The 27,227-nt window shown below is 41.5% G+C and overlaps 1 protein-coding gene and 1 long non-coding RNA gene across 10 annotated transcripts in view; one reads left to right on the top strand and one right to left on the bottom strand.

The window, feature by feature from the left end:
- Positions 1–22,683, top strand: part of STRBP (spermatid perinuclear RNA binding protein) — a 139,569-nt gene extending 116,886 nt beyond the window's left edge. For 4 of the 9 annotated variants that reach the window (XM_033427234.2, XM_033427239.2, XM_004269244.4 and 1 more), the window contains 6 exons: positions 2,572–2,730; positions 5,989–6,123; positions 6,327–6,467; positions 9,101–9,224; positions 13,487–13,531; positions 16,043–17,014. In XM_033427234.2, coding sequence (XP_033283125.1) covers positions 2,572–2,730; positions 5,989–6,123; positions 6,327–6,467; positions 9,101–9,224; positions 13,487–13,531; positions 16,043–16,119 — 681 coding nt within the window. In that variant the 3' untranslated portion in view covers positions 16,120–17,014. Of the gene's footprint in view, positions 1–2,571; positions 2,731–5,988; positions 6,124–6,326; positions 6,468–9,100; positions 9,225–12,843; positions 13,057–13,486; positions 13,532–16,042; positions 17,015–19,400; positions 20,067–20,227 lie in introns of those variants that run through there. The other 5 variants (XR_004483011.2, XR_004483012.2, XR_007478093.1 and 2 more) reach the window with 5 other exon arrangements.
- Positions 10,189–22,539, bottom strand: LOC125964832 (uncharacterized). The gene is made up of 4 exons (XR_007478102.1): positions 22,421–22,539; positions 19,147–19,551; positions 17,014–17,864; positions 10,189–11,596 (listed from the first exon to the last, which is right to left on the bottom strand). It is a non-coding gene; the product is annotated as an uncharacterized LOC125964832 (long non-coding RNA).
- Positions 22,684–27,227: the final 4,544 nt, after the last annotated feature.

Here is a 27,227-nt window from a genome sequence, read left to right as displayed (position 1 = left end):
CTTTCTCCTGAGTGGAGAGCCATGGGGTAGGGTGTGCTGCATGTTTTCACTCTTGGCCCCTTGTCTTTGAGGGTATCAACTTTCTCAGTCTCAACCCCTCTCCAGGAGAAAACAGGCATGGTTACCCTGGATTTTCCAGTCACCTTGTTTCCAAGAATCATTTTGTGATTTTTCAGCTCAGTTGATGTGTTTATTAGGCTTGATTTGTTTGCCAGACATTTGAAGCTCACTTTTCTTTGGTATACCAGTTTTTTTGGCCTTAATATATGTTTTTTAAACTTTTTATTATGAGAATTTTGAAACACGAAGTAAAATAATGCAGTACACATCCATGTGCCCATTATAGAACTTCATCAATTGTCATCATTTTGCTAACCTTGCAGAAACAAGTGTTAATTATAATCAGAGATAAAACAGGATTCAAACTTAATGGAAAAGAGTAAAATATCCTTTTTTACCAACAGTCAAATGGTGAAGGTGGGCAGAAACATTGCATGGTGCAACATGGTAAAGTAAATAGAGGGTTATGGTCCTTAATAGGAGGATGCATCTTGCATGAAAGGAGGTGGGACATATTTTATAGGCCCCTCTTCATGCTGCAGGAAGAATCATGGCCTTAATATTGATTCCAAACAAACTGGTTCTATAGGTCCAAAAACTCCATACTTTTTTCTTTTTACTTCTGTAGCATATGTTAGTTAATAATCTTAGAATATGTTCATAGAAAAATAATTTGAAATTTTTTTGTTAGTTGTGCTGTATTGCAAGTACACTTCTAATATCCTTTGAGATTATCCATCAGTTATATAAAATATTTGTAAATGTATTGAAATATGTTGCTACAAAAACAATAAATGAATCTGATATGTGTGGAAAGGGCAGAGAGAAGTGGTGTTAAATAATTCACATTAGACTTTTAACAGTCTGTATTAAATTGGGAAACTGTGTCTTTAGTTTTTTTTGGAGTAAACAAATCAAATCTCCTTGCGACTCTTGGCTTTTGACTTGCAGCCTGTGTTAGCCTGGTGTTAACTCCAGACCGATAACTGTTCCTTCTGAGACGCGATTTCTTAGGGAGAGCATATTTGCAGGACTCAGGCAGTGGAGAAGGTGTTTTCTTTATAAATATTGACAAGGGTATAGGCAAACGATGTTAGTGTATTTAGTGCGAAGTCCTACCTGAGTACTCTTAGAACTTACGATGTTACAGAAGTATTCTTGGCCTTACTCCCAATGAATATAAGGAATTTATTTACGATTTGAAACGTTCAACAGAATGTCAGGTTCTCCATATGAATTGGGTGAATTAATTTCAAGTTCTCTAGGTACAGAAGTCTACTTCTGCCCATTTTTTGTTTAGAGTAATATTTTATTTATATTGGCAGAATCCTTTGTACAGAATGCCATTGTTTATAAAGGCTAGACTGTTTGGCTACTCATTTGTGTGGCAGCCAATAACAGTTTTTTGAGACACCTATTGGGTATAGTTGGGATTATAAAGAAATATGCTGTTGCTTTTACACTCCAGCAACTTTAAACATTAGTCAAAAGCTAAAACAAATATAGGGATTTTTAGGCACCTAGTTCGATAGAGGCTTATAAAAATGCTAGTGCACATATTCTTCTGCAAACATCTAAAAAGCAGTTTAACCTGGAAGGAGATATTAAAAGGTGTACAACACACACACACACACACACACACACACACACACACACACACACACACACACACACACACACACACACACACACACACACTTCTGAAAACTGTATTTTAAAAAAGATGAGAAATGCCAGGCATGAGTAGAAATATAAGAAGAGTGAACACTGGGGGAAGCCATAATGTAACCGGGCCTTGAGAGGCAGGGATGGAGATACAAACCTAAACTTGTTCCTGGTTCACTTAGTGGTAGAGAATAAACCTAGAGGCTGAATCTTTTCTTTCAAGTCTCGATTATGGTTTTAAGTGGAGAGCCAAAGGGATGGATAGTAGAAAGCTTCAGATGTAATTTTGTAATTAACAGACATATTGGCTCCAAGGTAAAGAAAACTCCTTGATTTCCCTTCTGTGCTAATTTCCCCTATTGGATTGAGTCATAGAACTTAGAGGTCAATTAATCAGTCTTCCTGTTTTGCAAATTGGAAAACTGAGGACCAGAGGAGAAATAAAGAGTTAGAACATCAGGTGTTTTCCTTTCTAGCCTCGTGTACTTTTCATAGTGTGCGATTTTACTTTCCCCCTCACCTCACTGGTTGAACTTGGCTATTCTGTTTCTCTACTTCTCATCTCCAAATTAAATGAACCCAGGGTAGCCTCCGGTTTGCATTTCTGTTTTCCGTTATTTAAACCTAAATACTCTGAGGAGGTTTCCCCCATTTTCCACGGTGACACTCTGGTAGGTAAAACTTTTTTAACCGAGGATTTATAGATTTAGCACCATCTTTCTCTTTCTGCAAGGTGTTTCACCGTTTCAAATGTTGTGGGTTTGAAACTGTTGTTCTCAATATTTCATCTGTTCTCTGTGGTGTCTGGTATTTGAATAAAACTGAATCTTAATGTAATTTGTACAGGTACTGCAGGCAATGGGATACCCAACGGGCTTTGATGCAGATATTGAATGTATGAGTTCCGATGAAAAGTCAGATAATGAAGGCAAAAATGAAACAGTGTCTTCAAACTCAAGCAATAATACTGGAAATTCTACAACTGAAACCTCCAGTACCTTAGAGGTATACTTATATATTTTTTTCCTTGGAAAAAAAGTAATGTATGTTCATTGTCAAAAATTTGAGAGGTATGGAGAAGTATAAATGAGACAATCAAAAGCATATACAAGTGTATGTATTCCAGAGGCAGTCATTATTAATATTTTGCTTTATTTATATCCAGCCTTTTTTCTATGTGTATTTTTTATGAAGGCGGTCATATTTTCATATAGTTTTACATCTTGTTTTTTCACTTAACTTTAAAAATCGCTGTAAACATAACTGTATACTGTACAACACATGGATGTATCCTAATTTAACTAGCATTTCTCCTTTGCTGGCCATGGGAGTTGCTTCCAGCATTTCAATCATAATGTATCAGGAATGTCATAATGTATCCAATCATAATGTATCAGGAATGTCAACAATAACTGAAGAGTGAAAAACAAAAAGATCTAGGGACTTCCCTGGCGGTCCAGTGGTTAGGACCCCATGCTTCCACTGCAGGGGGCCCCGGTTCCATCCCTGGTCGGGGAACTAAGATCCCACAAGCTGCTGTGCTATAAACGAATGAATGAATGAATGAATATGTGTATGCATGTATGTTTGCAAACTTAAAAAAAAATCTAATGGGGAAATTTAGAATTATTCGAAATTTGTGCTAAGCTATGGGGGTCAGTGGGGTCATCATTGAGTTGGTCCAGCCCTAAAGAGGGCGTCTGATTTAGTATGTTCCTCAGACTCTTGAGCAAGTCCTGACCTATGACGTATTGTCAGAGATAATAGAACGAGACAAAAATCCAAGTACTGAGTATACACGGCTTATTTGGGAATTCATGGGGCCCTTGCTTATTACATTCTACATAAGAAAAATTGGCTTTAAATAACCGCAGGAGCTTACATTAAATTTAAAAAAATGTCATTTGTAAGAATGAGTATCTATCAAGGACTTAGTGGACTATAATTTTTTCCCCTTTTAGTACCTGCTTACTGCTAGATGCTGCAGAAATTGTGTCCAGAGCCTTAAGATGTTCTCAGGATAGAAGGGCAAAAGATATGCTCATAATTACAATGTAATGTGATAAGCACCGTGATTGCAAAATGAATTTAATAATGTATAATCTCAAAGGAGGATGTGATTATGAAATGTACACACATGTAAAATCAAAGGGAGTAAACTGTGAGCTTGGTTTGAGATGATGAGTAGGATTTTGCTATGTGGGGAAGAGGTGGAAAGAAGGCATTCTGGGCCAAGGAATAGAAGGTATAATATCTGGAGTTGTGAAAGTAAATGTTTGAGAAGTACCAGGTAGGCCTGTATGGTGGGGACTGATGGGGCTGAGGCCTGTGGAAGCCATGCCTGACTCCTCATGTGATGCTGTGGAGGATAGAAGACATGGCCCTGGCTTTAGAGAGGACCAGTCATTCATAAGTGGTTGTCACAGGCAGGCCAAGATGGTTTGCTGGCAGTGTTGTAAATAGTAAGAGAGAAAGAGCGCATTAATTATGAGGTACAGACTGTTAAGTTCAAAGGGAATTAAGAGAGCAGCGTGGGCTAAACTAATAGCAGTTACGAGAGTATGTGGAGGTTCTGGTTGTGAATCCATCTCTGCTTTGCTTCTGTATAATCTAGTAATGGGGAGGGGAGAAAGCTCTTATTCTTCATTAAAATAGTAATAATTGATTAGAACCGCAAATATTTTTATCTTGACTCATTTTTATAAAGTGATTTCAGATTTGGAAAGCAGGGAGTGATTACCATAGTTTCAGAAGTTACTCATTACCTTTTAAAGATGGACTCCAGAAATTTGCCTTGAAATTAAAAAGATGTAGATTATTTAAAACTCTTCAGGAAGTGGTTTATTGCAAAAGACCCAGGAATGTTTATTAAAATTGTCTTTAAAAATTGTCCAGTGTTTCACTTTTATAGCATCAACCACTTATTAAATCAGTGTAGAGTATGTTAAGAGAATCTTGCTGTCCATTAGGTTTACATACATGAAAATCCTATTATATGTAATAATTCATTTTTGTTCAGCATTTCTTGAGCAATTACTGGGATAGAATTACAGACATGCTCTCTAACCTCAAAAAGTGCTCAGTCGTTGGGTCTTTCTAAAATTTTGTGGTGTTTTGTGGTTGGTTTTATTTTTGGTGCTAGCCTCTCTGTTTGAGCCTTCACACTCTTACGTGAATTACTTCTCTTCCTCACCTCTAGTCTTATCCTTATGTCAGTTCTTTCCACCACTCCTAGAGCAGTTTTCTAGTCTAATCGTGAATTTACCCAGATTTAAGTCTTTCAGTGGCTCCCTATTGTCCATGATAAAGTCGAAGCTCATTTGCATGACATTTGAAGTCCTTTATGATTTGGCTCCATCAAGAGTGTTTCTAATCTGGTTCTGCTTTCCTCTCCTCACTCGCTTAATACAGCCAAATGGAACTTCTTGCCATTTCCCAAACAAATGGTCTTTCTTTTTCTTGGGCCTTTGCATGGCTGTTTCTTCTGTCCAGAATGCCCTTCTCCTTCGTTTCCTTCTTCTCATGGTCTGGTACCTACCTTTTAAGGTCAGGTTTGCATGTCACTTCCAGGAAAACTATCCTGTTTGCCCTAGAAAATGATTCCTTGTACTATGTTTCCATAATATACATGGGCTCTATAATGTACATTGTTTTACAGTGATTAGATCAATCCCTCCTTCTGTACTCTAGCTCCTTGAGGGCCGAGAATGACTGCTTTTATTATTTTTAAATTTCAGAATTCATGGTGTGTAGCCTACTGTTTTTACTCTAGGTGCCGTTAAATCTCTTTAGAGAGACTGAGAGGTGTGTAGGCACATTTTGTTTCCGTCTCCCAAATTGAGAGTTATTTCTTCCTAATCCTAAAGATGAAAAACAATGAATGCTCAGGTGCCATGTGAGTCTCAACCGTTCTACCTACATTGTCAGTCATTTAGAGTATTGTTCTTAGATCTTGAACACCCCAGATCAGACCCTGGAGTGCCATGTGATGGCAAGGCTACACTGCTCTTGAATACTGATCTGTTGAGACAGCCTGCTTCCATGGCAGGCTGGCCAGATGACTTACTGTGATGTTTACTGCTTGTAGAATTTCTATACCTTTAAAGATATTTTACCATTTGTATACAGAAGTGATCATGCATCCTAGCCCCTGAATGCTTTAAAGTACAATTCTTGAGCCTCTTTGTCAACGGAGACGTAGTATAATTGTATTAATAAGAAATCTAATACTCTAAAATCTTACTTGATTGAACCTCCTTTTAGGTAAGAACTCAGGGCCCTATCCTCACAGCAAGTGGCAAAAATCCTGTAATGGAGCTCAATGAAAAAAGAAGAGGTCTTAAGTATGAACTCATCTCGGAGACTGGTGGAAGCCATGACAAACGCTTTGTAATGGAGGTGTGTACCTAGATACAAGCCAACCTTATTTTTCCCCTCAAAGACATAGGATATCCTCAGCTTATATATAAAAAAGCTTTAGACTGAGTCAAATCTCATGGTGCTGTTTGACTTTTGGTGTTTTCTGTGTTGTGACACATTTAAATTAAAACTACGTAGAGGAATTGCATGGGATAATTGCAGAGTGTTGTTCTTGATTTTAGGTAGAAGTAGATGGACAGAAATTCAGAGGTGCAGGTCCAAATAAGAAAGTGGCAAAGGCAAGTGCAGCTTTAGCTGCCCTGGAGAAGCTGTTTTCTGGACCCAATGCAGCAAATAATAAGAAAAAGAAGATTATCCCTCAGGTATGAGTTAAGCATTAAACCTTTGAAAGATATTACCAGAATTAAATTTCCTTTCCTGTCTTTGTGGCACTTCAGGTTTTTCTAAAGTTACTTCTTTTTCTTGGATTTAGCAACCCTTGCTTTGGGTTTGATCATGAATAATAGAAATATGATTAGTGGTTCTCTGTTCTGTGGTCTTTTAGGCAAATTATTAAATAGAGACTATTAGCATTATTTGGGGGATTTAGGTCATTCTTGAAGAGGTAGAGTGTTGGAGGGTTGGGACTTTAATGAGATACTAGCATTTGTTTAGTTTAGGGAAGCTGCCAAGAGTATTTGGGGCTTACTCTCATCAGAGTCTGCAGGTGCTCTTCCATTTCCTTTCCAGTTTTGTCCTTTTGCATTATTTATTTTGGGTTTTCCTTTGAGGGCGTCACAGTAGAACTTGACCCTTTGTTGCTTCTGTTCATTACCGACATTGGAAATGTCAGAGCTGCTAAAGGCCCAGGATTGTAACAAGGGTTGCAGTAAGAAAAGATGGCCTCCTAATTGCACGCTTTTGAATAACAGATTCTTCTATCCATTCATTTACGTATTCAAAAATATTTTCTAGACATATACCAGGTGCACGATTGTGAGGGAAAAGGAGATACGTTAACTATAAGACACATTCTCTCCCTCGTGGAGAATACTGGTATAATAATGTCTGAATATATTATGTGATAGGAACAAGTCAAGTAAAAATGTTTAGACTAATAGAAGGAAGCTTAGATTATTTAAGATTCTGTGTTAAATATGCATATGCAAAGTCCATTATAAGAGGTTAGAATAGCTCATTTTATAGATGAGGAAATGAGGCTTGAGCAAATTAAGATACCGCTTGTAGTAACATAGCTAATTGATGGTAAGGGTTCCCTTTGAAACCTGGTTTTTCATCTTCCAAAGACCATTGGCATGCTCCTATTGTATATTATATCCACCTTAGAAATTTGTGTTAATTTAAACTTCTTGTATTTACTATAATAAACACTGCTTATATTCTAGAATTCAAAATATAAACAAAGAAAACGAACTTTTACTGAGATGAAATACAAATAAAGCGTTTAAATTGCAGTGGTACACATGTAGAGAGAGGATAAGTGGATTTTCTTTTTCTAAAATCTTCCTAGAATATGTTCTAAATTAGTGGAAGGATAATTGTTACCTTGTTTGTTTTGGTGTGTTTTTCTCATGCATTACATCTTGTATATGGGTCAGTTAATTTTAGTGTTTAAAAAAGCCTGTGCTATGTGCAGATACTTACTAGGTAGTTAGGTTTGGTTCTAGGAGACATGAGCTTGCTTTGTGTGGAGTCACTCTGCTGCTGCCAGACTACTACTTTCTGACTGCATTTGACTAAGCTGTGTTTTAAAAAAAAATGCCCGCATGAAGTTCACTCATTTTTAGAAATTTTCCATACTAAAAGCTATAGAACTCACGTGTTCAATGTGCTTGACAGCCAAGAAGCAGTCTATTTTGGTTGGATTTTTTTCAGCCAAAAGGAAAAAATGGCTGTTCTCTGTGCACGATACATTCGACCTTGAAACTGTCTTCTACCCAGTTACAGAGGCTATCCTAGGATTTTTTCAGTGAGAGATAAATGTGTATATGCACTGACTATTTAAGCTGTCTGAGATGCTGTTGACTTGATCGTACAATGCCTTTGAGGCTCTGCACCTCCTTCCCTGCAGCTTGGTTATAGCAGGGAGTATTAGCAGTTTTATGAGCTTGAGTTTTTATAGCATGTTTATATTAAAAAGTAAATATAATATGTAATTTAAAACTAGATATTTTCTTATTTCTTAAATTTTCAGTTTTGGAAAAGAATGTTCTAGCAGCCCTGTGTACCGTTACTCTTTGTCCTTATCTGTTCTACTTTTCAGAGCTTTGTATCTATTTTCTCAGTTGCTCTTTCTACTCTGAAGTAAGGAAAACAAAATGGGTATCATAATTGTCATTTTGCAATTATTGGGGAGACTCCCATAGAGATTATGTGACTTTACCAGAGTCCCATAGCATTTTAGGGCAAGAAGAGACTTCAGAGGTGATTCACACACACACACAGAGACACACAGACACACACACATACACACAGAATTGCATGACCTTCCTGAGGTCTCAGTTACTTACATCAGGAACTGGCATCCACACCTTTGGTCTTCCTGTCTTAGTTCCTTTTTTTTTTTTTTTTTTAAAACCCCATTCAGGTTCACAGCTAACTCCAGGTGGTTTGTTGTGCTATTTTTTTGTTTGCTGGGGGAGAATTCAGTAAATTTTGAACCTAGGTATCAAGTGTCTGTAATTGCTTTAGTCAGGCCTAAAATGACTTTGGATGTAATTTGACTGCTGAAATTTGTGTGCAGAAAACGAACTCTTTCTGGGTAACCCTCAAGTGAAAGGAAGAATTTATTTGCATACTTCTGTGTGCCAACTCTTCTCCAGAACAACTCTGTAAGATAGATGTCATTTTCATTTTACAGATTATAAACTGAAGGTTCAAGGTCATAGACGACTAATCTCATGTACAGGCTCAAGTTTCTCATAGAGGTTATACATTACAAAGTTGATGAGATGATCTTATTTCTCTCAGTAATGAAATGTGTTATTTTTAACAGGCAAAGGGTGTTGTGAATACAGCTGTGTCCGCAGCAGTCCAAGCTGTTCGGGGCAGAGGAAGAGGAACTCTAACAAGGGGAGCTTTTGTTGGGGCCACAGCTGCTCCTGGCTACATAGCTCCAGGTATAGTGCACCCTGTGAGACATCTGCCTCCTTTTCTGGGCCAGAGTTCCAAGAACAGCCTCTCCTTTATTTTCCAGGGTTATACAGGGTTTCTGGAAACATAATATGGGTATAGGATGGGTGTGCACCGAATTTCAAAAGAAGAGAATCTACAGAATGTTACAGGTTTTCTCCTGGAATCTGCTGAGTGACTAGAGGCTTTCTGGAGGGAGGTGACAGATGGGGAGTATTGCGCTTGGTTGAGGGGACATATTTTGACAATGAGATATGAGCTCAAAGATATTCCACAGATTGGGAGTTTGGATACCTGAGCAGAGTGTATTCGGTGGGGACATAGACGACAGATTGGGTATCACAGGTGAGAAAAATGGCTGGTAAGAGTTACTTAATTGGGGTGAAGCCTGGCGATGTTAGCATTTCTTTAACTCTATGTTGGGGAACCATCAGGGGCTAAAGAAGTACAAAAAGAGGAAAGGGGGAACTTACTTATCTAGAGCTGAGTATACACTAGATACTTTCATATAAATGATTTCACTTAATTGTTTTTAATCTTCACAGTGTTTCCTCAAGTAGAAATATTTTCCATTTTTCTGGGTGAGGAAACTAAGTTTTAGGGAGGTAAGGCAACTAGCTCAGTGTGAGACATCTTGTAAACAGCAGAGCAAAGATTTGAATGTCGGTGTTTCTAATTCCAAAGTTTATATTCTTTCCATTTCACCACATGGCTTGAGGAAGATGGGAAAAGATGCCCTCTGCTTGCCTTCTCTTCTGATCCTTGTATCATCTCAGCAGTAGCTGTACCTCTGTCTCATGAAAATCAAATTCTCTGTAATATTGCAAGTATGGAACTTTGAACTTGACAACTAAACCACTAGTAGTTGTTGATCAAGATGAAATGGTCATAAAGATTGGGTCTTATCCTGTCATTATTTTTTTGCATAACACTCTTAAGAAGTTCACTTAGGTTGTGGTTTTTTTTTTTTTTTCTAAGAAAGACTTAGAATAGGCGTTTTGGGAAGTTCTGTGGATGATGTGGCTTTGGAATTAAGCTTCTAGAAGTTGATCCCAGTAGGGGCATAGCTCAAAGATGTGTCATATAAACAATGTGTACTCTTATTCAAATATTGTGTGCCTGCTTTGACACACAGCAGACATGGATTTTGTTCTCCTGCAGTGTTTGGTCTAAAGGTGAGACATACTAATGGAATACTCACGACTGACTGAGTTGCTGTGATGAAGGAGAGGGGCACGATGCTGTGAGGGAACGTGACAGAGAAACCTGGTCTAGTCTGTCGGGGACTCAAAGGTTTCCCTGAAGATGTGACACTTGAACTGAGCTTTGAAGAATGAGTAGGGGTTAACTCAGAGAAGATTGGGACAGAAGAACACCTCACACAGAGGGAATAGCACATCAGCACCCTATGGTGCTGGTAGGAGGGAACTTGGCTCATTTGAAGAATTAGGAGGAGGCCAACATGTCTGTAGTGTGGAGAGCACTGGGTGTGGGTGAAGGGGGAGGGGGTCGGGGGAATTTGGGCTAAAGTGGGTGCTCAGTCCTGTCCTGGAGGCTGTGGTTTGGATTTTGGTCTTAGCACCTAAGTACGGGGGACGTCGTGAAGGGTTCTAAGAGGAGTAAGGAGATAAGACTTTCAGACTTTATTTGTAAAGATCACTCTCTGTAGCATGAAGAATGGCTTGTAAGGATAGAAGTCGGCATGCCAAGACAAAGTAGAAGGTTTTTGTAAGCTCAGAGACTAGACTAGAGGCCGTGGAGGGATCTCCAGGGGGTGTAGGGAAGTAGATGGGGGTCATGAAGTGAGCAGATGGAAGAACTTCAGAAGCAGAATTGATGGATTGAATGTGGAGAACGAAACAGAGTGAGGTTTCAGGTCCCTCCCAGGATCTTATGCTGGAGGAAGTAGGTTGGATGGCGGCACCATTGAAGGAGACAGAGAGCGCTGAAAGACAGTGTAAGAGGGTGGTTACAGTTTGGTATTTTTTGTGTGTCCAAAATTAAGACATTTTTCTGTGCATCTCACTATTTCTATGGAAATTTATTTATTTATTTATTTTTGCCTCATTTCATGTCTTATTTAAAGGAAGCAGCTTTCATTAAACAGTAGTAGGCAGGTTACTGAGGTGAACTCTCTTGCCTTTGGTGACGTGCTCGTCCAGTTTTGTCCAGCTGCTGGGCCATGGGACGTTTCCCTCACGCCCGAGGGGTCAGCAGCCATCAGCTAGTGGCAGTGATTGTGAGAGGAATCCTGCTGTCTGCCTCTCTGCTCTGTAGTAGCTTCTCTCTTACATCATTGCACTGACCTCTGTGAAAGGCCTGTCTTCTGAAGCTTTTAAAAAGGAAGTTCTTTTATAGCCTAGAGAAGATTCAGATTAGGTCAGTTTGGATTATGAATAGGCTATATGCCATTTGCAGAGTGTATTTTGTGCAGCAGGGAGTGTAGTAAGTATTTTTACATATGTTATTTAATTACATTCCTCTGCCATCAGTTTCTGCAGAAGACTGAGGCTCAGAGAGGTTAAATAGCAGGTGCAATTCAGAGTCACCTTAGTGAGATGTGAAGTCAGGATTAGAACCCCAGTGGCCTCATTAGTGGCCAGCTTAGTTGTTATAGTTTCATCTCTTTAAGGAGGTTTTAGTAAAACGTTTGAAACTGTAGCCTTAGCCAACCAGCTACCTTTTCCTGGAATAGATTTGATATACAGCCTTCTTTTTTAAGCATTAATCTTTTTTTTTTTTTTTTGGCTTCTGATACTTTTCCTACTGTATATTTCCTACTGCTTATTTCATCTGCCTTGTGTCCTCTTGAAATATATGATTTAGTGAGCACTAAAGACTAAGTTGTACAACCCGCAGTTTTATATGACTTAAGTATAGACTAAAAAGTGAAAAACTTTATCTCTAAGACAATGTTTCAGTTAGTCCCCAAAAGCAATTTACTTATTCAACATATATTTGAATGTTTTATCTCAAACAAGAGATTTAGATCTGAGCATTCAAAGATGACCAACACTTAGCGTCTGCCCCTGTGAATGCTCGGGGTCACATGGGGTAGGAACAGACACTTGAGAAAGTACCGTGTGATATGATGCAAGCTGTGACATGGGGTGGGCAAAGTGAACGGCAAGCCTGGGGGACTTTACAGAGGAGGTGATAGATACCTAAAGGATGAGTTGCAGTTGGTCAGCTAGAGAAGAAGGAAAAAAAAAATCATTCTAGCGGCAGAAATGATTATAGAAAAAGGGGCTGTAAAGTAAAAAAGCTTGATTTGTTTTGGGTACAATGTGAAGGGCCCATGTAGATTTTGTGCCCTTGTTCTATTTTAGAAACCAGTTTTTCCTAGAGATTTACCCAAGTGATTTAGTAGTTATATGTTTTAAAGTCATTTTACTGAAAGATTAAAGATTGTCATTTCTATTAACGTAGTATTTCTAATCCCTTTAAAACTATAAAGTAGCTTGGAGGGTTTCCCATTTTATAGATGGAAGTGGCAACTCAGAGGTTACATATCTAAGGACATATAAGAAACTAGTGCCAGAACTAAATGATTCAAAAACTTTTGTGTTCTTTGTACTTTATTGATAATATGAGCCTTCTTCATAGGCACCAGATGCTAATGGCAATTTTAACAACATTTACTGAGAGACCCTGTGCTGGGGCCCAGAATTCGGATTTCAACAAGACATGGACCTTGCCCTCGAGCCCACAGCCTGATCTGTGCGCCCTCTTCAGTGGCAGTTGAGGCTTTAGCCTGCTCTGTCACTGCTTTCTGAAAAAAAGACTTGGAAATTCCTATTTTCCAACTGTGAGAAATTGGTAACTTGAGTGGTTCTAAGTATTCTTTTGTTGAACAAATTAAATGTGTGAGTGGTTACTATATGCCAGACATTCTGCTAGGTTCAAGTGTTGCAAAGATGTATAAGACTTGAGTCTCTGCCATTCTAGGGGGGAACACAGACAAAGGGTTGATAATTATAATACAATGTGGTAAGTGTAGTGAGAAAGAAACAGGATATTCTGGTAGGTCAGGAGAGCTTGGTAGGCCGTAGTAAAAAGCTTCCACTCTGCATAGGCATGGAGGAATCTCGGTGGACTCGGGCCATTCTGGGAAGGGTTCTGGTTGAGCCAGCACCTGGAAGGAGCCCTTGGGGCCCAAGGCGCCGGGCCGGGTGGTCCTTGTGAATCGGGCTGGCGCTGACTCTGCCCTTTTTCCTGGACTGATGTGCTTTCTCCTTCTTTGCACCAGGCTATGGAACACCATATGGTTACAGCACAGCTGCCCCTGCCTATGGTATGTACACCGTCTTACTGATTTCTCCTCTTAAGCCACTCTGCACAGCAGTCCAAAGCGCAGTTTGTATCTAGGGTTTCTTTAAATGAATTGGAGGATCTCAGACCTACTTATTCTAGTGACCCAACTTAAATTCCCGTTGAAAATGCCACAACCTTGTGGTTCTTGGTTTGGTTGGAGTTGCTCTTCTCTCTGCTTTGCCTGATTGAAGGACTGCTTGTTCTAATTGCCTGTTTCTGACCATATTGAAATTAAATATTTTAAGTAGTTCTTCTTACAGCCAACTTATACTCCATTCAAAGGCTACTGAAGGGCCATACTCAGTTTCTAGCTTGGCTGCCTGCCAGTTATAGAGCTACATTTAAGTTTCTGGTTTGTGAACTCTAGGTGATTTGAGTTAGAGATAGGAAGTGCTCACTTCAAATTCATAGCTGTCATCCTTTTTCATGAATTTTTCTGTAGAGGTGTAGTGAACAGGTCCTAGAGGGTGATGAGGGGGTATCTGCAGCAGTTACTGAAGTGCTTACTGCAGAAGGTCTGTGTAGTACAGTGAGAAAATCACAGGAATAGCTCCTCTCCCTCCAAAAATAAAAAACAAAGGCAGATGCGGAAATGAACCTCAGTGGCCCTTTGGATAACTTTTGAATGAGGTTTATGTGGCAATGGAGGCAGTAGGTTTGGAGTCAGTGATATGCTCTCTTAGGCATTTTTCCTAACTCGGGTGCTGTGTGGTATAGAGTTGGCCATCTATAGGATGTTTGTCGTTGAGAGAAAAAAGAGCGCGAGTGTGTGTGCACACATGTGAGAGAATGCATGTGAGTGTAAGAGTGGGCGGGTGCACACGTGTGTGTGCAGCAGTGCGACCCCAGGCTGGGTGTGTGTGCACACAGAAGAGAAGGCCCTGGACTGTGTTGCTACTTGTGGCGTTAGTCCTCCACACGAGCCTCAGACCTTCCATTATGCTTTTTTCTCTTCATGCATCAGCTTTCCCATTTTTGTTTGGATGAAAATTATGGGTCTTTAAGACACTGCTAAACTGAAGCTTCATCTGATTTCCTAGCTGTAGAAATAAGTAGAAAGTGAACAGTTTGACCGCTTTCCCCATTAAGATAGATAATTTACATCCTGGAAAGATGTGGAGAAGCTGGAAGGCTCAGACGTTTGGGGTGAGTTTCCTCTAAGGCTGAGAGCAGAGTCTGGAGTTTCTTCCTTAACTGAATGTCTCCACTGACACATTCAGGATTGGCCAGGGCCTCCCCATCCAAGAATATGCTATCACTTAGAGTTCCTTCTGAATTCAGGCTCTCTAGCTCCTTTTGATTTGGCAATTTGCTTTTACCATTCAGCCAACTTCTGGATACCCTGACCACCTCATCCTTCCTGTGAATTAGGTCTGGTCAGTTTATCCAAATACATTTTGACTCACTAGACTCATTGTAATATGTCTTGTGTGAGAGCCAAAGCGTCTGCCTCCTAGGGCAGGTCCTGAAGTCCGTGTCTTTCTTTTAGACATAGTAAGTCCCATGTTCTTTAGTACAGGTTTGCTACAGCTTAATTTTTTTCTTTAAAACACTTGTATATCTAGGCTCTAAGGCACATTCACGTTTTTCCTGTCTTTTTAGTTTTTCTCTCTTGTTCTTCCCTCTCTAACATTATGCTCTCACCCCACGGCCTCTGAGCCCCCCTTCAGAAGGCTCCCATGCGCCATATAACTGACTTCCAAAGCTGGTGAAATGTAATGCCCCCATTTTTCACATAAAAGATTTGGTTTTTAAATGTTACTGTGATGCCAACCTACTAAAACGATGCTTTCTTTTGGCTGTAAGGTAAATATGTCTTTTGGCCTTTGTAAAGCTGTTGCATGTGGGGTAACTTCCCTCTGATCATCTGGTGCCCTCGAGTACCTGCTGTTGCTGCTTTGTGATTTCTCCAGAGCTTAAATATTAGAATAGAAATAAGGATCAGATTTCAAATCATGCTTGAGTATGCAGAAGTTTGTGAGGCCACAAGAACTCATTAATTACAAAATTAAGCAAGTAATTAATCTTTCCAGATTTGCCATGCCAATATTGGCAGTAGCCAAGGTAAACACCTGGTCACGGCTCCAGTTGGAACTGTCTTTCTGGGGATCTCAGGCCTGCACAGAAAGCTGTGCTGTGAATCTTGACCGTCCCTGTTTCTCCTGTAATATGTGATGTGCCAAATTGAGAGTCACTTCAGAATATTAATCAATAGCATTGCTTTTGAGCTTTATAATTCATGACAGTTCACTCAGATGAAATCCCTTTTTGAATATCCTTCTTCCTATGATGTAGCCATCTTAATTTTGAGTGGAAAATATTAAGAGTAACTTCAAAGTTTGTGGGCCTCTTCCATAATGGTACATGTTGACTGACTAATCTGGAAAAGGTTAATGATAATTACTGTAAGATTCTTTTTTTTTTTTTAACCTGAAATTTTTATTGGATTATTAAACTTATTTGGAGTCCTCTCCGTTTCTTTTCTCTGTAGGTTTACCCAAGAGAATGGTTCTGTTACCCGTTATGAAATTCCCAACATATCCTGTTCCCCACTACTCATTCTTTTAGCAAATGACAGAAGCTAATTCCTATTGAACAATACAGTACATACAGAATGTTAGAGAAAAAGCCTTTTTATCCTGCTTTCTTTGAACACATACTTGATCAAAATTATTTGTAAAGAACATCTTTCCTACTTTTTGATTTTAACAAACGCAAATTTAGTTCTCTAAAACTTGAAAACAAACAAACAAAAAGAAACTAGTTCTGTGAAACGGTACCTCATTTCCGGAAAATAACTTATACCAGCCCTTCTGTTCTAGGGAAATAAGTCTAGCAGTTCAAAGTTTAAGTTTTAAGAGGAGTATCAGATTATGTAAAATTAAATTCGTGAAGGATGTATAGAGTCTCAAACACTGATCACAAATAAACTGCTTTGTTGTAACACAGAGTACTGCCTGGTTCCTGATGCAGTCACTGATGCTTAGCTGATTGATATGTATTTGCCCCAGGGCACGTTAATTCGGGCTGTAGTTATTTTTTTTTAATACAATAGAGACTTTTCATTTAAACTTTAACTTTGTAAATATTGAAGTGTGTAATTAAAGCCAATAAAATATGGGTTTGAATATTGTTTTAGCTTATTATTTTTGATATGTTTTGGTATCAAATTATAAAGAATTGAAAACTAATAATAACTTAGCCCTAGAAACCCATTCATTTGTAACCAAACTGATAAAACAAAGCAAAGGCGATTGTTAGTTTGAGCCACAGTCTATTTACTTTGTAAGCCCTTTGTACTCCTGCTTTACGAGGGCATCCCCATGATAAAGGTTTACTCTGTTATCTGAGCATTGCTTATTAAAATGATGGCACTACCCAGAGATGGGGAAGGAGGAATGTGATTATTTTACTTTCCGAATTTCCAAGTTTTAAAAAATAATAAATTAATTGATCAATCACCCTCTCTTGTTCTTGTGGCCTTCTTCACTCTGTAAGATACTGTGTTCACTCCCTGGCTTTTTTCATGCAGAGAGAAGATTAGCGATTTTTCTGGGATTCTTTGAAGGGTCTCTTATCCTCTTCAATTACATCAGAATCTAAAGCAGCAACAGGGTCCCCATAAAAACTTGCTCTTCGATTGTCCCAGTTCTTGTTGAGTGCTGCTGTGAAAAGTGACAGGTTTCAGCCATGGGTCAGCATTTATTTTTTAAGACACCTGATTAAGCTGGTGAAAAATGATCAGTTGGTAACATTGTGTTGTTCTGTAAAGGGTGCAGACCTAAGTCTTCCACTTGCATTCTCACCTTGTTTGGAAGCCTATGATGTTACTAGAAGGTAATGGTTTTATTAAGGTACTCGCCCCCATGAAGGCAACAGTGTGGTCCCATGTTGATATTTACAAGTTCTGTGTCTTAAAAATGTCTGTTTTTAGTATGAATTAGCTTTCCTCGTCTTTCTTCATTTCTGGTTTTTGGAGCTGAACAGTACCCGTCGCTGAGAATGGGCTTCACAAAATACGGCAAATTTATGTACCAGATTTCTTTGGGACCGCTAAATGAGAATGAAACAGATCGTTTAAAACAAATGTTAGTGTTACTTATCAGAAATAAAATTTTTACACCATGCTTGTTACTGCTGCTCCTTGACCTTTTGTCTTTATTAGTGGTGGGTGATACTTTAATAAAACCTCATCACTTGCTGGAAGTAGCTGTGAACTTACCATTCTCATCCTGTGCATTAGTGGCTAGACGTACACAAGAGGGCCCATCTCAGCTGGGAGTTTTCATGTTTCATTGATTCGTTTTGCTGACCTATGGATGAAACAGAGCCATCACTGAGAAGAAAAAGCATGGCTGGTAGTGTCCATTTTTTATTAATTAAATATTTACAAACAGTCCTCTTTGTTTTTGGAATACTATTAATTGGCAGCTGCAGCTGTATTGTTATTTGAAATTGATTGTCAAATTTGCATTCCAAGTTGGAATCTCTTTGGAGATTTCTCTTTAGAAAATTCTTTTGAAGTAGCTGACTCAGCTTCATAACTCAACCCTTCTATAATGGTGAAAATGGAGCTGTGCTGTTTTCCAACATGATGGCAGTCATTTCAAATGGTTTCTACCAAGTCTTTTTTTTTTTTTTTTTTTGTTGTTGTTTGTTGGAAGTTACTAACCATGTTGTAAACCTGCCCAGTTGCTGCAAACTTTTACATTTCTCTGCTTTACTTAAAATAATTGAGCTGTCAGTCCTTTGTTAGAAGTGGTAACCATGCAAGTTCAACTGTTTAAATCTTGTAATGAATTAAGTGTCCTCCCCCTACCCCCACCCCCTTTACCCTTCCCACCCCTTCATTTTGTAATGAAAATTCCACTTACAGCTGAAAGAGCAGAGAAATATAAATGAAGCTTTTGGCTTCACCAAATTCTGTGAAATTAACATAAAGTTTTGCTTCTCTGCTCTTTTCTCCACTGTAGGTGGTTTTTTCATTGACAGCCCCTATTGCCAGCCTCTGAGCGTCGCACCATTTATTATTCACTTGGGCCCTCAAGATTTCTTCTCTGACTTCTAGAACCATCAGGTTGTCTGGCTTGAAATGGCAATTTCTATGTCTTAGTCTTAAGAGCAATGTGACCCCCTGAGGCTTTCCAGCTTTCAGACACAGCACTCTGACACCTCCTTTTGGAAAGCAGTGAATGAGCATTTTAAAGAAGAGCAATACTTTATTCAGAGCCACGGTGTCTGTTTGAAAACTTTTCCTTTGGAAACCTAGCAATATCTGGATATACTTAGCCCCTCCTAGCCTAGTCTCGTTGGGGAGTCTACAAACCAATGTAGAACTTAGAATTAGTGTATGAGCTGTGCTATCTTCTGACAGTTTTTAAACTTTTTTAGCACATAAACTGAATAGTTGCATTCCTGACTGCGTCAGTTAGCGCTATTATAATTCCTCAGAGATAGGGGTCCTCCTTGAAGCCATATTCTTTGCATGGGGGCTGGCACCCAGCCAGGGAGGTGGCCTGCAGCCATGTTTCTTGAGGCTGTGGGAGCACCCCATCTCTTGTGCAAGGTAATTGGTCCAATAGATTCCCAACATACCTCATGCTGACTAGATGCAGTGCATGGTGCGGGGAAGCCAGGGCTCCTGGAGTCGTTTGTAGTCTCTCCCAAATTGTTAACCTGGGGAACAAACCACTGATAGATTTTGCTGGTATTAGCCTTTTCTTCTTTTTTAAAATTTGGGTGAATGTTTGAAAATCATGAATCAGTCATTCACCATTATTAATTGAAGAGCTGGGAATACCTCGTTAATGTATTTTTAAAACTGGTGTTGGATCCTCTGTGTATTTCAGGTTAATACTTTTAAGCAGTTTTCAGCACGTTTATCTCACTTTATTCTCGTTCTCCTTGGACCTTCGTAGCCATATCACTTGTATAAAATAGGCTGAGATATAGTGACTGTAAGCTGTGGTCTCAGTATACAAAGGTAAGCGCTTTTATTTTCTGATTAAAGAGAAAATTAAAAATCGATGAACACAACATGCATATATGACAATCATATATGATGTATTTGATCTCTTAGGTCTTATCACATTACTTTAACATTTTTAATGATCTAAATGTGAAATAGTTATTTTCAGCATTTTGTTTTTAATACCCTTATAATTACTTTCTCTTTGAGAGACATTTCACTTTTGAGTTAAGTGTGTGTATGTGTATAGAAACTTATAACGTATATGCGAATTACACACACTTACCTGTTTAAATAAAAGAATTTGGTGGTGGGAAGTGTTCACCTAAGATTTTTACGTCAGGGCAAAAAGTGCTGGAATTTCATAAGCAGCAAGATTGGTAACAGTGCCGGTAGGACCCATTTATATGTAGCTGTTACATAAGCTGAGGATCCAAGTGCCAATTTCTCAAGGAGAGAGACTTCTCTGAGAAATGAGTATCTCTGATCTGTGTTGTATGCCCTAATACAACAGCAGCAAGAAGCCATAAAAAAAAAAAAGCAATAGCAAATGAAAAAAACCAAACTATTAAGGTAACTATGGAAAAATATAAAATTGACTGAGTTAAGCTAAGTATTTGCAGAATCAATTATGGCAAGACTCAGAATGGTAAATACCTGGTGTGCAGAGACCAAATAGATGTAAGGCAATTCATCTTTCTTTTCCAGATTAGATAGATGATTTATTTCCCACCTGATCCAACCGTCATGGAGTTCATTTAAAAGATGTGAGGGTTAGGCCGACTATTTTCAAAAGGATTTGCTTCTTCGTTACGTGTATTCATTCCATAAATGCATTTCATATGTGTTAGATGTTCTGTGCTAAGGTTGTACTTGATATATAGATAGATAGATAGATAGATTGATTAAAATGAAGTTTATGTTTTATATTTGTCTCTAAGTAGTAGTTTTCTTTTTATTGCTAACTTTGAAGGTTGCTGGAACAACTTTTTTCCCATACAGAATCTGTATGTACATTGAATGTGGCTTCGGCATCTATAAAAGGCTGAGTGAGGTCTAGTTGACTAGTACCAAGTACATTCCAGTCCTGATCAAACAGCCAAGTGCCCCTTACGGGACAGGTTCTTCTCTAGCAAAACAGGCTCCGCCCAGTGGAAACCTTTTAAGTCGGAGAGTCTCCTTGTTGGTGGAATTGGGCCTATTGTAAATATCCTAGGTTGGGAGCCAAATAATGCATTAGCAGTGTCAGAAGATAATTTACTTAGTTAATAGTTTATTTATAAATTAGTTAATAATAGGGGCCCCCTGACATCACTGAAAATGGGCATCATTTGGAAATTCACTCATTTTAAATTTCCCTGGCAGTTTTGAGAGCCTGAAACCAACTCTGGTTTATGTTCATGGACCTCTATCCACATAAGTGCAGTGAATGAAATGAATAACAAAGAGCCCAGTCCTTTAAAACTAGTTTTTATAGTGTAGCAAAGAACAAAAGTGGTTAATTTAAACACTGACCACATTTTTTGATGACGAGTGAGGGAAATTTTACTCTTATAATCAATCATTCATTATCATTTCCCTGTTTCTTGGGTTTCATTAATAACTGCACTGGAGGTAAATCTTCAGTAGTGAGTTACAGGAGTGAACTAAGGAGATCTGCCCCCTTTCCCCCAACCCCAACAGTTAGATTTCTAGCAATCTAGAGCCCTAAAAATCAGGGACATTGAGAGCAGTTAAAGCTGAAGACAGCCTGCTCTGTGAGTGGTCTTCCTGCAACTTCCATTCAGCGTATGCCAGTGCCTCCCTGGTGGTGCTGGGATGGGGGTGGTCCCTCTGAAGTCACCCAGAACAAGAAAGGTTCTGTTGCATTCAGACTCCTACTCTGAAACCATCTGAGGCCATGCCATCCATTGACCAGAGATTTCTCAGTGTTACTAGGAGGCCGGGAAGGGAGATGGGTGGTAAGTGAACCTGCAGAGCCAGGAAGCTGTCTACCACTGAGGTGAGTTCAATATTGACGTGTTTCTCTCTAGCAGTTACTTACAGAGCACAGAGCTAGTACTTCTTATGTAAGTTCCTTCCTTTCCCAATAGCATCTTCCAGAAAGTCTGTTTTAAGTCAAGAATTGAAGTTGACTTAGTTGTAAGAATAGATATCCTTTCCCACATTATCATTTTAGGTAAGAGCTAACAGCTTCCATTGATGCTTGAAGCAGTGATCTTTGGAGATTTTTTTAAAATAGCAGCATAATGCAAATTAGGTTATGTAAGCTTTATAGCACAGCTAGAAATAGGGATTAGAAACCATGTGGGACTCTGGGCCAGAGTATATTTCTCTCCCTCCAGCAAACTCCTGTGGGGCCTAGGAATTAGATTCTGAGTTAATACACAGAGTGCTTTGAATAGGACCTGGTACAGAGTAAGTGCTCAGTAAATGCTGACCGTTCTTACTGTGGTTGGCTGAGGTGACAAAATACGTGCGGGAGGCTGTGCTGTGCCGGCATGTAGTGGAGAAGCAGGTGCGTGGCCTGCTGGGGGGCGGGGGGAGCGGCGTGGGTTCTTTAGTGTTGACAGGTTTGGGATACTCCAGGCTTTGGGAGAGGACTCTAGCAACTTCGGGTCAGTTGGGAGGTACAAAGCAAACACTGGATGAGACCTGGTGTGGGAGGCTGCTGCAGATCCGTGCTGGACGAAGATGCTCATGTTTCTGTGTGGTAGTTAATCATCGGGCAGTCTGTTGCCAGGCGTTTGTAATACTTGCTTTGGGATTTAGGTGTGCTTGGAACTTCAAAGGGGCTGAGCTTATCAACCTGCTGATTCTAAGTTTCCTGCCAGTGCATTAGTAAGAAAAGAGTGTGTGTTTGATTACAGCTAGCCCCAGAATCTGACATTCAGAGCTCACCATTTATTTGGCAGGTAGAACGCAAGTTACTATAAATCACAGAAAAGAAAGAGGAGACCGGGTGGCATGCTTAGAAGGCTGTTGACTTGGATGCTTCTCTCTTCTAGTTTGCTGCAACACCTTGGGAAAAAAAAAATCTGTAGTTAACACCACTCGAGGCCTCCCTCTTGCCTGTTAATCTTAGAAAAAAACATACCTGTCTATCCATCCCTCTCTCTGTCCATATACCCATTTATCTATCTGGACACAGTTGGGAAGTTGCTTTTCAGCAAAAAGAAAAATGAGGAGATGGTTGGTCTGAATAAAGGGTGAGCATCTTCCTGTCTGTCTCTGGCTCGCACGTGTCTACGTGGACCTCCGAAACCTCTGGAGAAAAGTGTGCAGCCGCATTCCTCTCTGCTGGTAGAGGTGAGCTAAGTGGGGAATACAGATCGAGTTCTGTGATGCTCTAAGGTTATAAAAACTGTGTAGACAGGACTGAGTGTTACTTTTAAAGGCAAATAAGGTAGAGTTGCATTATAGTCAAGAGGCGCTTCTTCAATCCAGGATATATGTGTGTCAGTGATGTCCTGGCAGACGTGACCCCATTCCTCAGCTGTAGCCATCTGGGTGGAATTCTTGCCTCAGTAACGATCGAGGGTTCTTTTGTTTGTTTTGCCTTGATCAGTCAGTTGTTAACACCTTAATTACCTGGTCCTTCTAAGGAGGGTCTTAGGGTCTTTCTTGGCAGAACTTTGCTATTTCTGCAAACTATGCTGTCTCTGCTGGTGGGTAGTGTGGAGACTGCCACCATCTGCCCAGGCAGTTTAAGAGTCAGATTAGCATATCCTAGCTGGAGATGCGGTCCTGAGTCATCTTTTTGCTGCTTACGGCCCCCAGGAGGTAACGGGATTAGCCTGCTGCAGTGAGGGCATTCTCTTTGCGCTGCCTAGGAGCCTAGTCTCTCTCTGCTTTGTTGCAGTTTCTCCTACTTTGATCCTTTTGTGTGGTTTGGAAGAACAGTCTCTGCATTCACATGTCAGCTGAATGTCCCAGGTAGCTAACAGTGGCCTTCAGTTTAGGTCATTTTGGGCTGTGGGCAGCAGTGGATGGAAGAAAGGAGAGCGGGAAGAAAGATGCTAAAATTGGTACCTTGTGTGTGCCAGGCACTTGGACATTTTTCTTATTTCTCAGCCTTTCTGAAGGTGGTATTATTCTTATTTTACAGATGAAAAAACTGAGGCTCAGAGTTAAGTGCTAGAGTCAAGAATGAAATCCAGCTCTGTCCAGTGCCAGAGCCTTTTTCTGCTATACCAGCTATGGATTAGAAGTCTGGAAAGAAGGTGAGGAAGCACATCGGGGGACAGGAAGGTGGTGTGTGGGCAGTGAGGCAAGGCCGAATGCAGCCTAAAAAGGGCCTGAACACAAGCCAGGGGCCTCACTGTCGCAGGATCTTTGGAGCTCACCGACTCAAACCAATCCCAGGCTCCCGTGCTAGAATCTAGGCTTTGGCTTGAGGTCATTTTAGACCAGATATCCTGGCCTAAAATAGGGCTGTTTTCTTTTAGAGCCGTTGGAAAAGATTAACAAACTGGAAAGATAGACTGGAGGGCTGAGGTGTGGCTGCATAAACAGAGGAAGCTTTTGCATTTGAAGCTTGTTTTTCTGTTTGAATATCAATGAGAAATTGAGGTGTGCGTTTTCATTTAGCTAATGCTTTCTGAGTACACGCTCTCTGGCCTGAGATTGGCGATGGGGATGTCTTAAAAGATTTGAGCCAAACTCTGAAGGAGAGCTGGTGAGGCTGGGCTCATTGGGTCAAAGGAAGAGGGGTGGCCCAGGGTTGGGGTGTGAGTGCAGAGAGATGGCCCTGGGCAAGTGCTGCGCAGAGATGGGGGTGAGGGGCAGATTGCAGTGGCCTGTTCTGCTTGCCAGGAGTGTCCCCTGGACTCGGCTTCACAGAAGGCTGGGGTCCCCTCACCAGCTCCTCGGCAGACTGGGGCTGGCTGGGTCCCTGCTTAGGGTTAGGTGGCCGTGGAGGTGGATGCAGAATTCTCTTCAGGGAAAGATCTTCTTCCCTAACCCACGTCACCACCAGCCTTGGCAGTTGCCGTTTTTCTGAGCCACCTGCCAGAATCCTGGGGCGGAACGGGAAGAAGGAACCTCTTGTAAACCCAGGTTGTAGGAGTTCTTGAGCCGCGGCTTGCGGAGGGAATGGCACCTGCGTGTGTAGCGTGCCAGCAGAGCTCTCTCCGGGCCATGACTGTGTTCCCTGCCCTGATGGTCCCACTCAGAGAAGCTGCAGCACAGGGGTGGTTGTTACCACTGCACAGACAAGAAAATTGAAGCCAAGAGGCCTCTGCAAACCACCAGCTTATTTGTGGTAAAACACTGTGGCTCCTGATAAGTGAGTTTTTAATCACACAGGAGAAATGGCATTTCTCCTGTTTTTAGAGTTAACAGAAGCCCTTTCTTAGGGATGAGATTTGAGCTCCTCCACAACTGTGGGATCTAGAAATTTTCTCCTTTTACAGATGAGGAAATAGAGGCTTAGACAAGATGACTTGCCCAAAATTACACAGCTAGTCCGTGGCTGAGCCCACCCCTCCTGCTGGCGCTGTGCTCACCACTGCTGGTTGGTGTTGACAGTCTAGGCTGCTGCTATCCTGTTTCCTAAAACTGTCTGGCAAGTTTCCTCTCCTCTTTACGAGGCATTCGTTCTACTTACCTTTCTTCCAGACTTCTGGGATGTGTCCTGTGTGGTTTGAGACAAAACACGCAGAAAGCCACCTCTCTCCCCCTGACCCCCCTCTTCTTCCCCTCCCCCCGTGGGAAAAAAGAAACCAGACTTCGGGCTCATCCTTCTCCCGCTAACCTGGCTCCTGGGCAAGGTTACCGACTGGCCAGCCTTGAGCCAGGTGGCCTGTTTGTTGTTTTCTTTGCCAGCTGCACAGTTGGGTCTGTTTCCACAGACCATCTTTTTGTGCTGTAACTGAACCCTGTAATAAAATGCAAACCAGTAACTGCCATCGGAGAGATCCCCAGGCGTTGTATGGAGGGAAGGGATGTGCTGTTTCCGCTGAGCTTCATCCACGTTTTGGTTGTCAGCTGTCATGTTTCTGGCTAGGCCTTCCTTGTGTGCTCCAACTAAAGGGGTCGCCCTCACAGTTGCCTTCCCAGAGCGCTGGTGCCAGGGTCTCACTGGGCCCTTCCACGATGTAGACGGTCTCAGAAGATGCTCAGCTCTCTGACGTCCTTCAGGCAAGGTTGGAGGCTGTATTATGGGAGGTATGGTGGCCATCATCCTGGAGGGGATCACTCCTTCCACATCATCTGGAAGGTGGCACCTGAGGAACTCAGGAAAGCTGAAAGCACCTCAAGATGGGATAGGTTAAGGCTGCTGAAGGACAGACCTGGAGAGATCATGGACCTTTCCATCATCAGCTGTTCTTTTGGGGTTTTTTTTGGTTTTTTTTTTTTGCGGTACGCGGGCCTCTCACTGCTGTGGCCTCTCCCATTGCGGAGCACAGGCTCCGGACGTGCAGGCTCAGCGGCCATGGCTCACGGGCCCAGCCGCTCCGCGGCATGTGAGATCTTCCCAGACCGGGGCACGAACCCGTGTCCCCTGCATCGGCAGGCGGACTCTCAACCACTGTGCCACCAGGGAAGCCCTCCATCAGCTGTTTTAAAGGGTTGTATTTACTTGTCGTATGTGGTTCTAGAAGGGGAAAGATAGTTACGGTAAAGCCAGTTGGGCAGTTTGAGCTAAAGTGTGCCTCCCATGAGGTGTGGTGAGAAGTGGGCCGCATGTTACCAGGAGTGCTTAGGCAGGAAGCCAGCTGTTTGCATACTGCAGAGGAAGGTCTTCTATGGGGTGTCAGTTTGCACAGAATGCTGATGTGGTTGGTGACACTGTCAAGACCGCTTCTCCCCTCTTGGGCACATGGATTTATTGGAAACATTCACTGTCACCTCCTACTACTAACCAGGCTGTGCTGGGGGAGGAGCACTTGAGGAAAACGTCAGGATTTTCAGCTTAGAAGGTGAAACCCCTGACCAAGAAGGAGCCCAGGAAGCGGGAGGGGACTGCTCGGGGCCTTGAGCAGAACAAGAGCCATCTTCTGTGCTTGGGAGAAGGGCTCCCACTCAGTCCAGGAGCAGAGCCAGGCCTGTGAAGAGACTTAAGAGCTGCGTGACTTAGAGAGTGAGAGGGGCTCCAGCAGATGTGGCCATGGCTTCCGCAGAGCCTGGCATCCAGCTGGCTGGGAGGTCTCAAGGAGGGGCGCCTGGTGTGCGCAGAAGGGCACAGCTTCTCAGGACAGCGTGGAGGTGCTTGTTAATGGGAACCTGGGAACTGGGATGGTTAGGAGGGTGAAGTAGCAGATGGCATGTGTAGTTCGGGGCCACTTCGTGAAAGGCCTTGGAGGGCTTACCATCTTCCAGAACGGTGAGAGAATTCTGGAGGATCGGTTTGGACAGCTGGATGGGGAAGGACCGAAGGAAGGAGTCAGAAGCTGTTGCAGATGCCCGGATGAAGGAGGCTGGCTGAGGGCGTCAGAGGCAGGAATGGCATCTCTTCATAGTCCAGGCTCCTTGCCTGGGCCCAGCAGGAGGTTATGGGGCCAGGGAACCACAGGAACCCCACGTGCAGCCAGGGAACTGGGGGCCACTGTTCAGTAGGTGCCTGGGACCAAGACAGGAAAGGGGGGTGGTGGCGGGGAGAGGCATTGCAGTGTAGCAAGGGCCATCTCCATTGGCCAGGAAGCGGGGATTCGGTGGGCCTGACTTTCTCGTGGGTGCGGGGGCTCTGAGCCCCCTTCGTGTGCTC

Source organism: Orcinus orca, chromosome 6 (genome assembly GCF_937001465.1).
Source record: "Orcinus orca chromosome 6, mOrcOrc1.1, whole genome shotgun sequence".
NCBI lineage: Eukaryota > Metazoa > Chordata > Mammalia > Artiodactyla > Delphinidae > Orcinus > Orcinus orca.
This window is presented reverse-complemented; position numbering and strand designations above follow the sequence as displayed.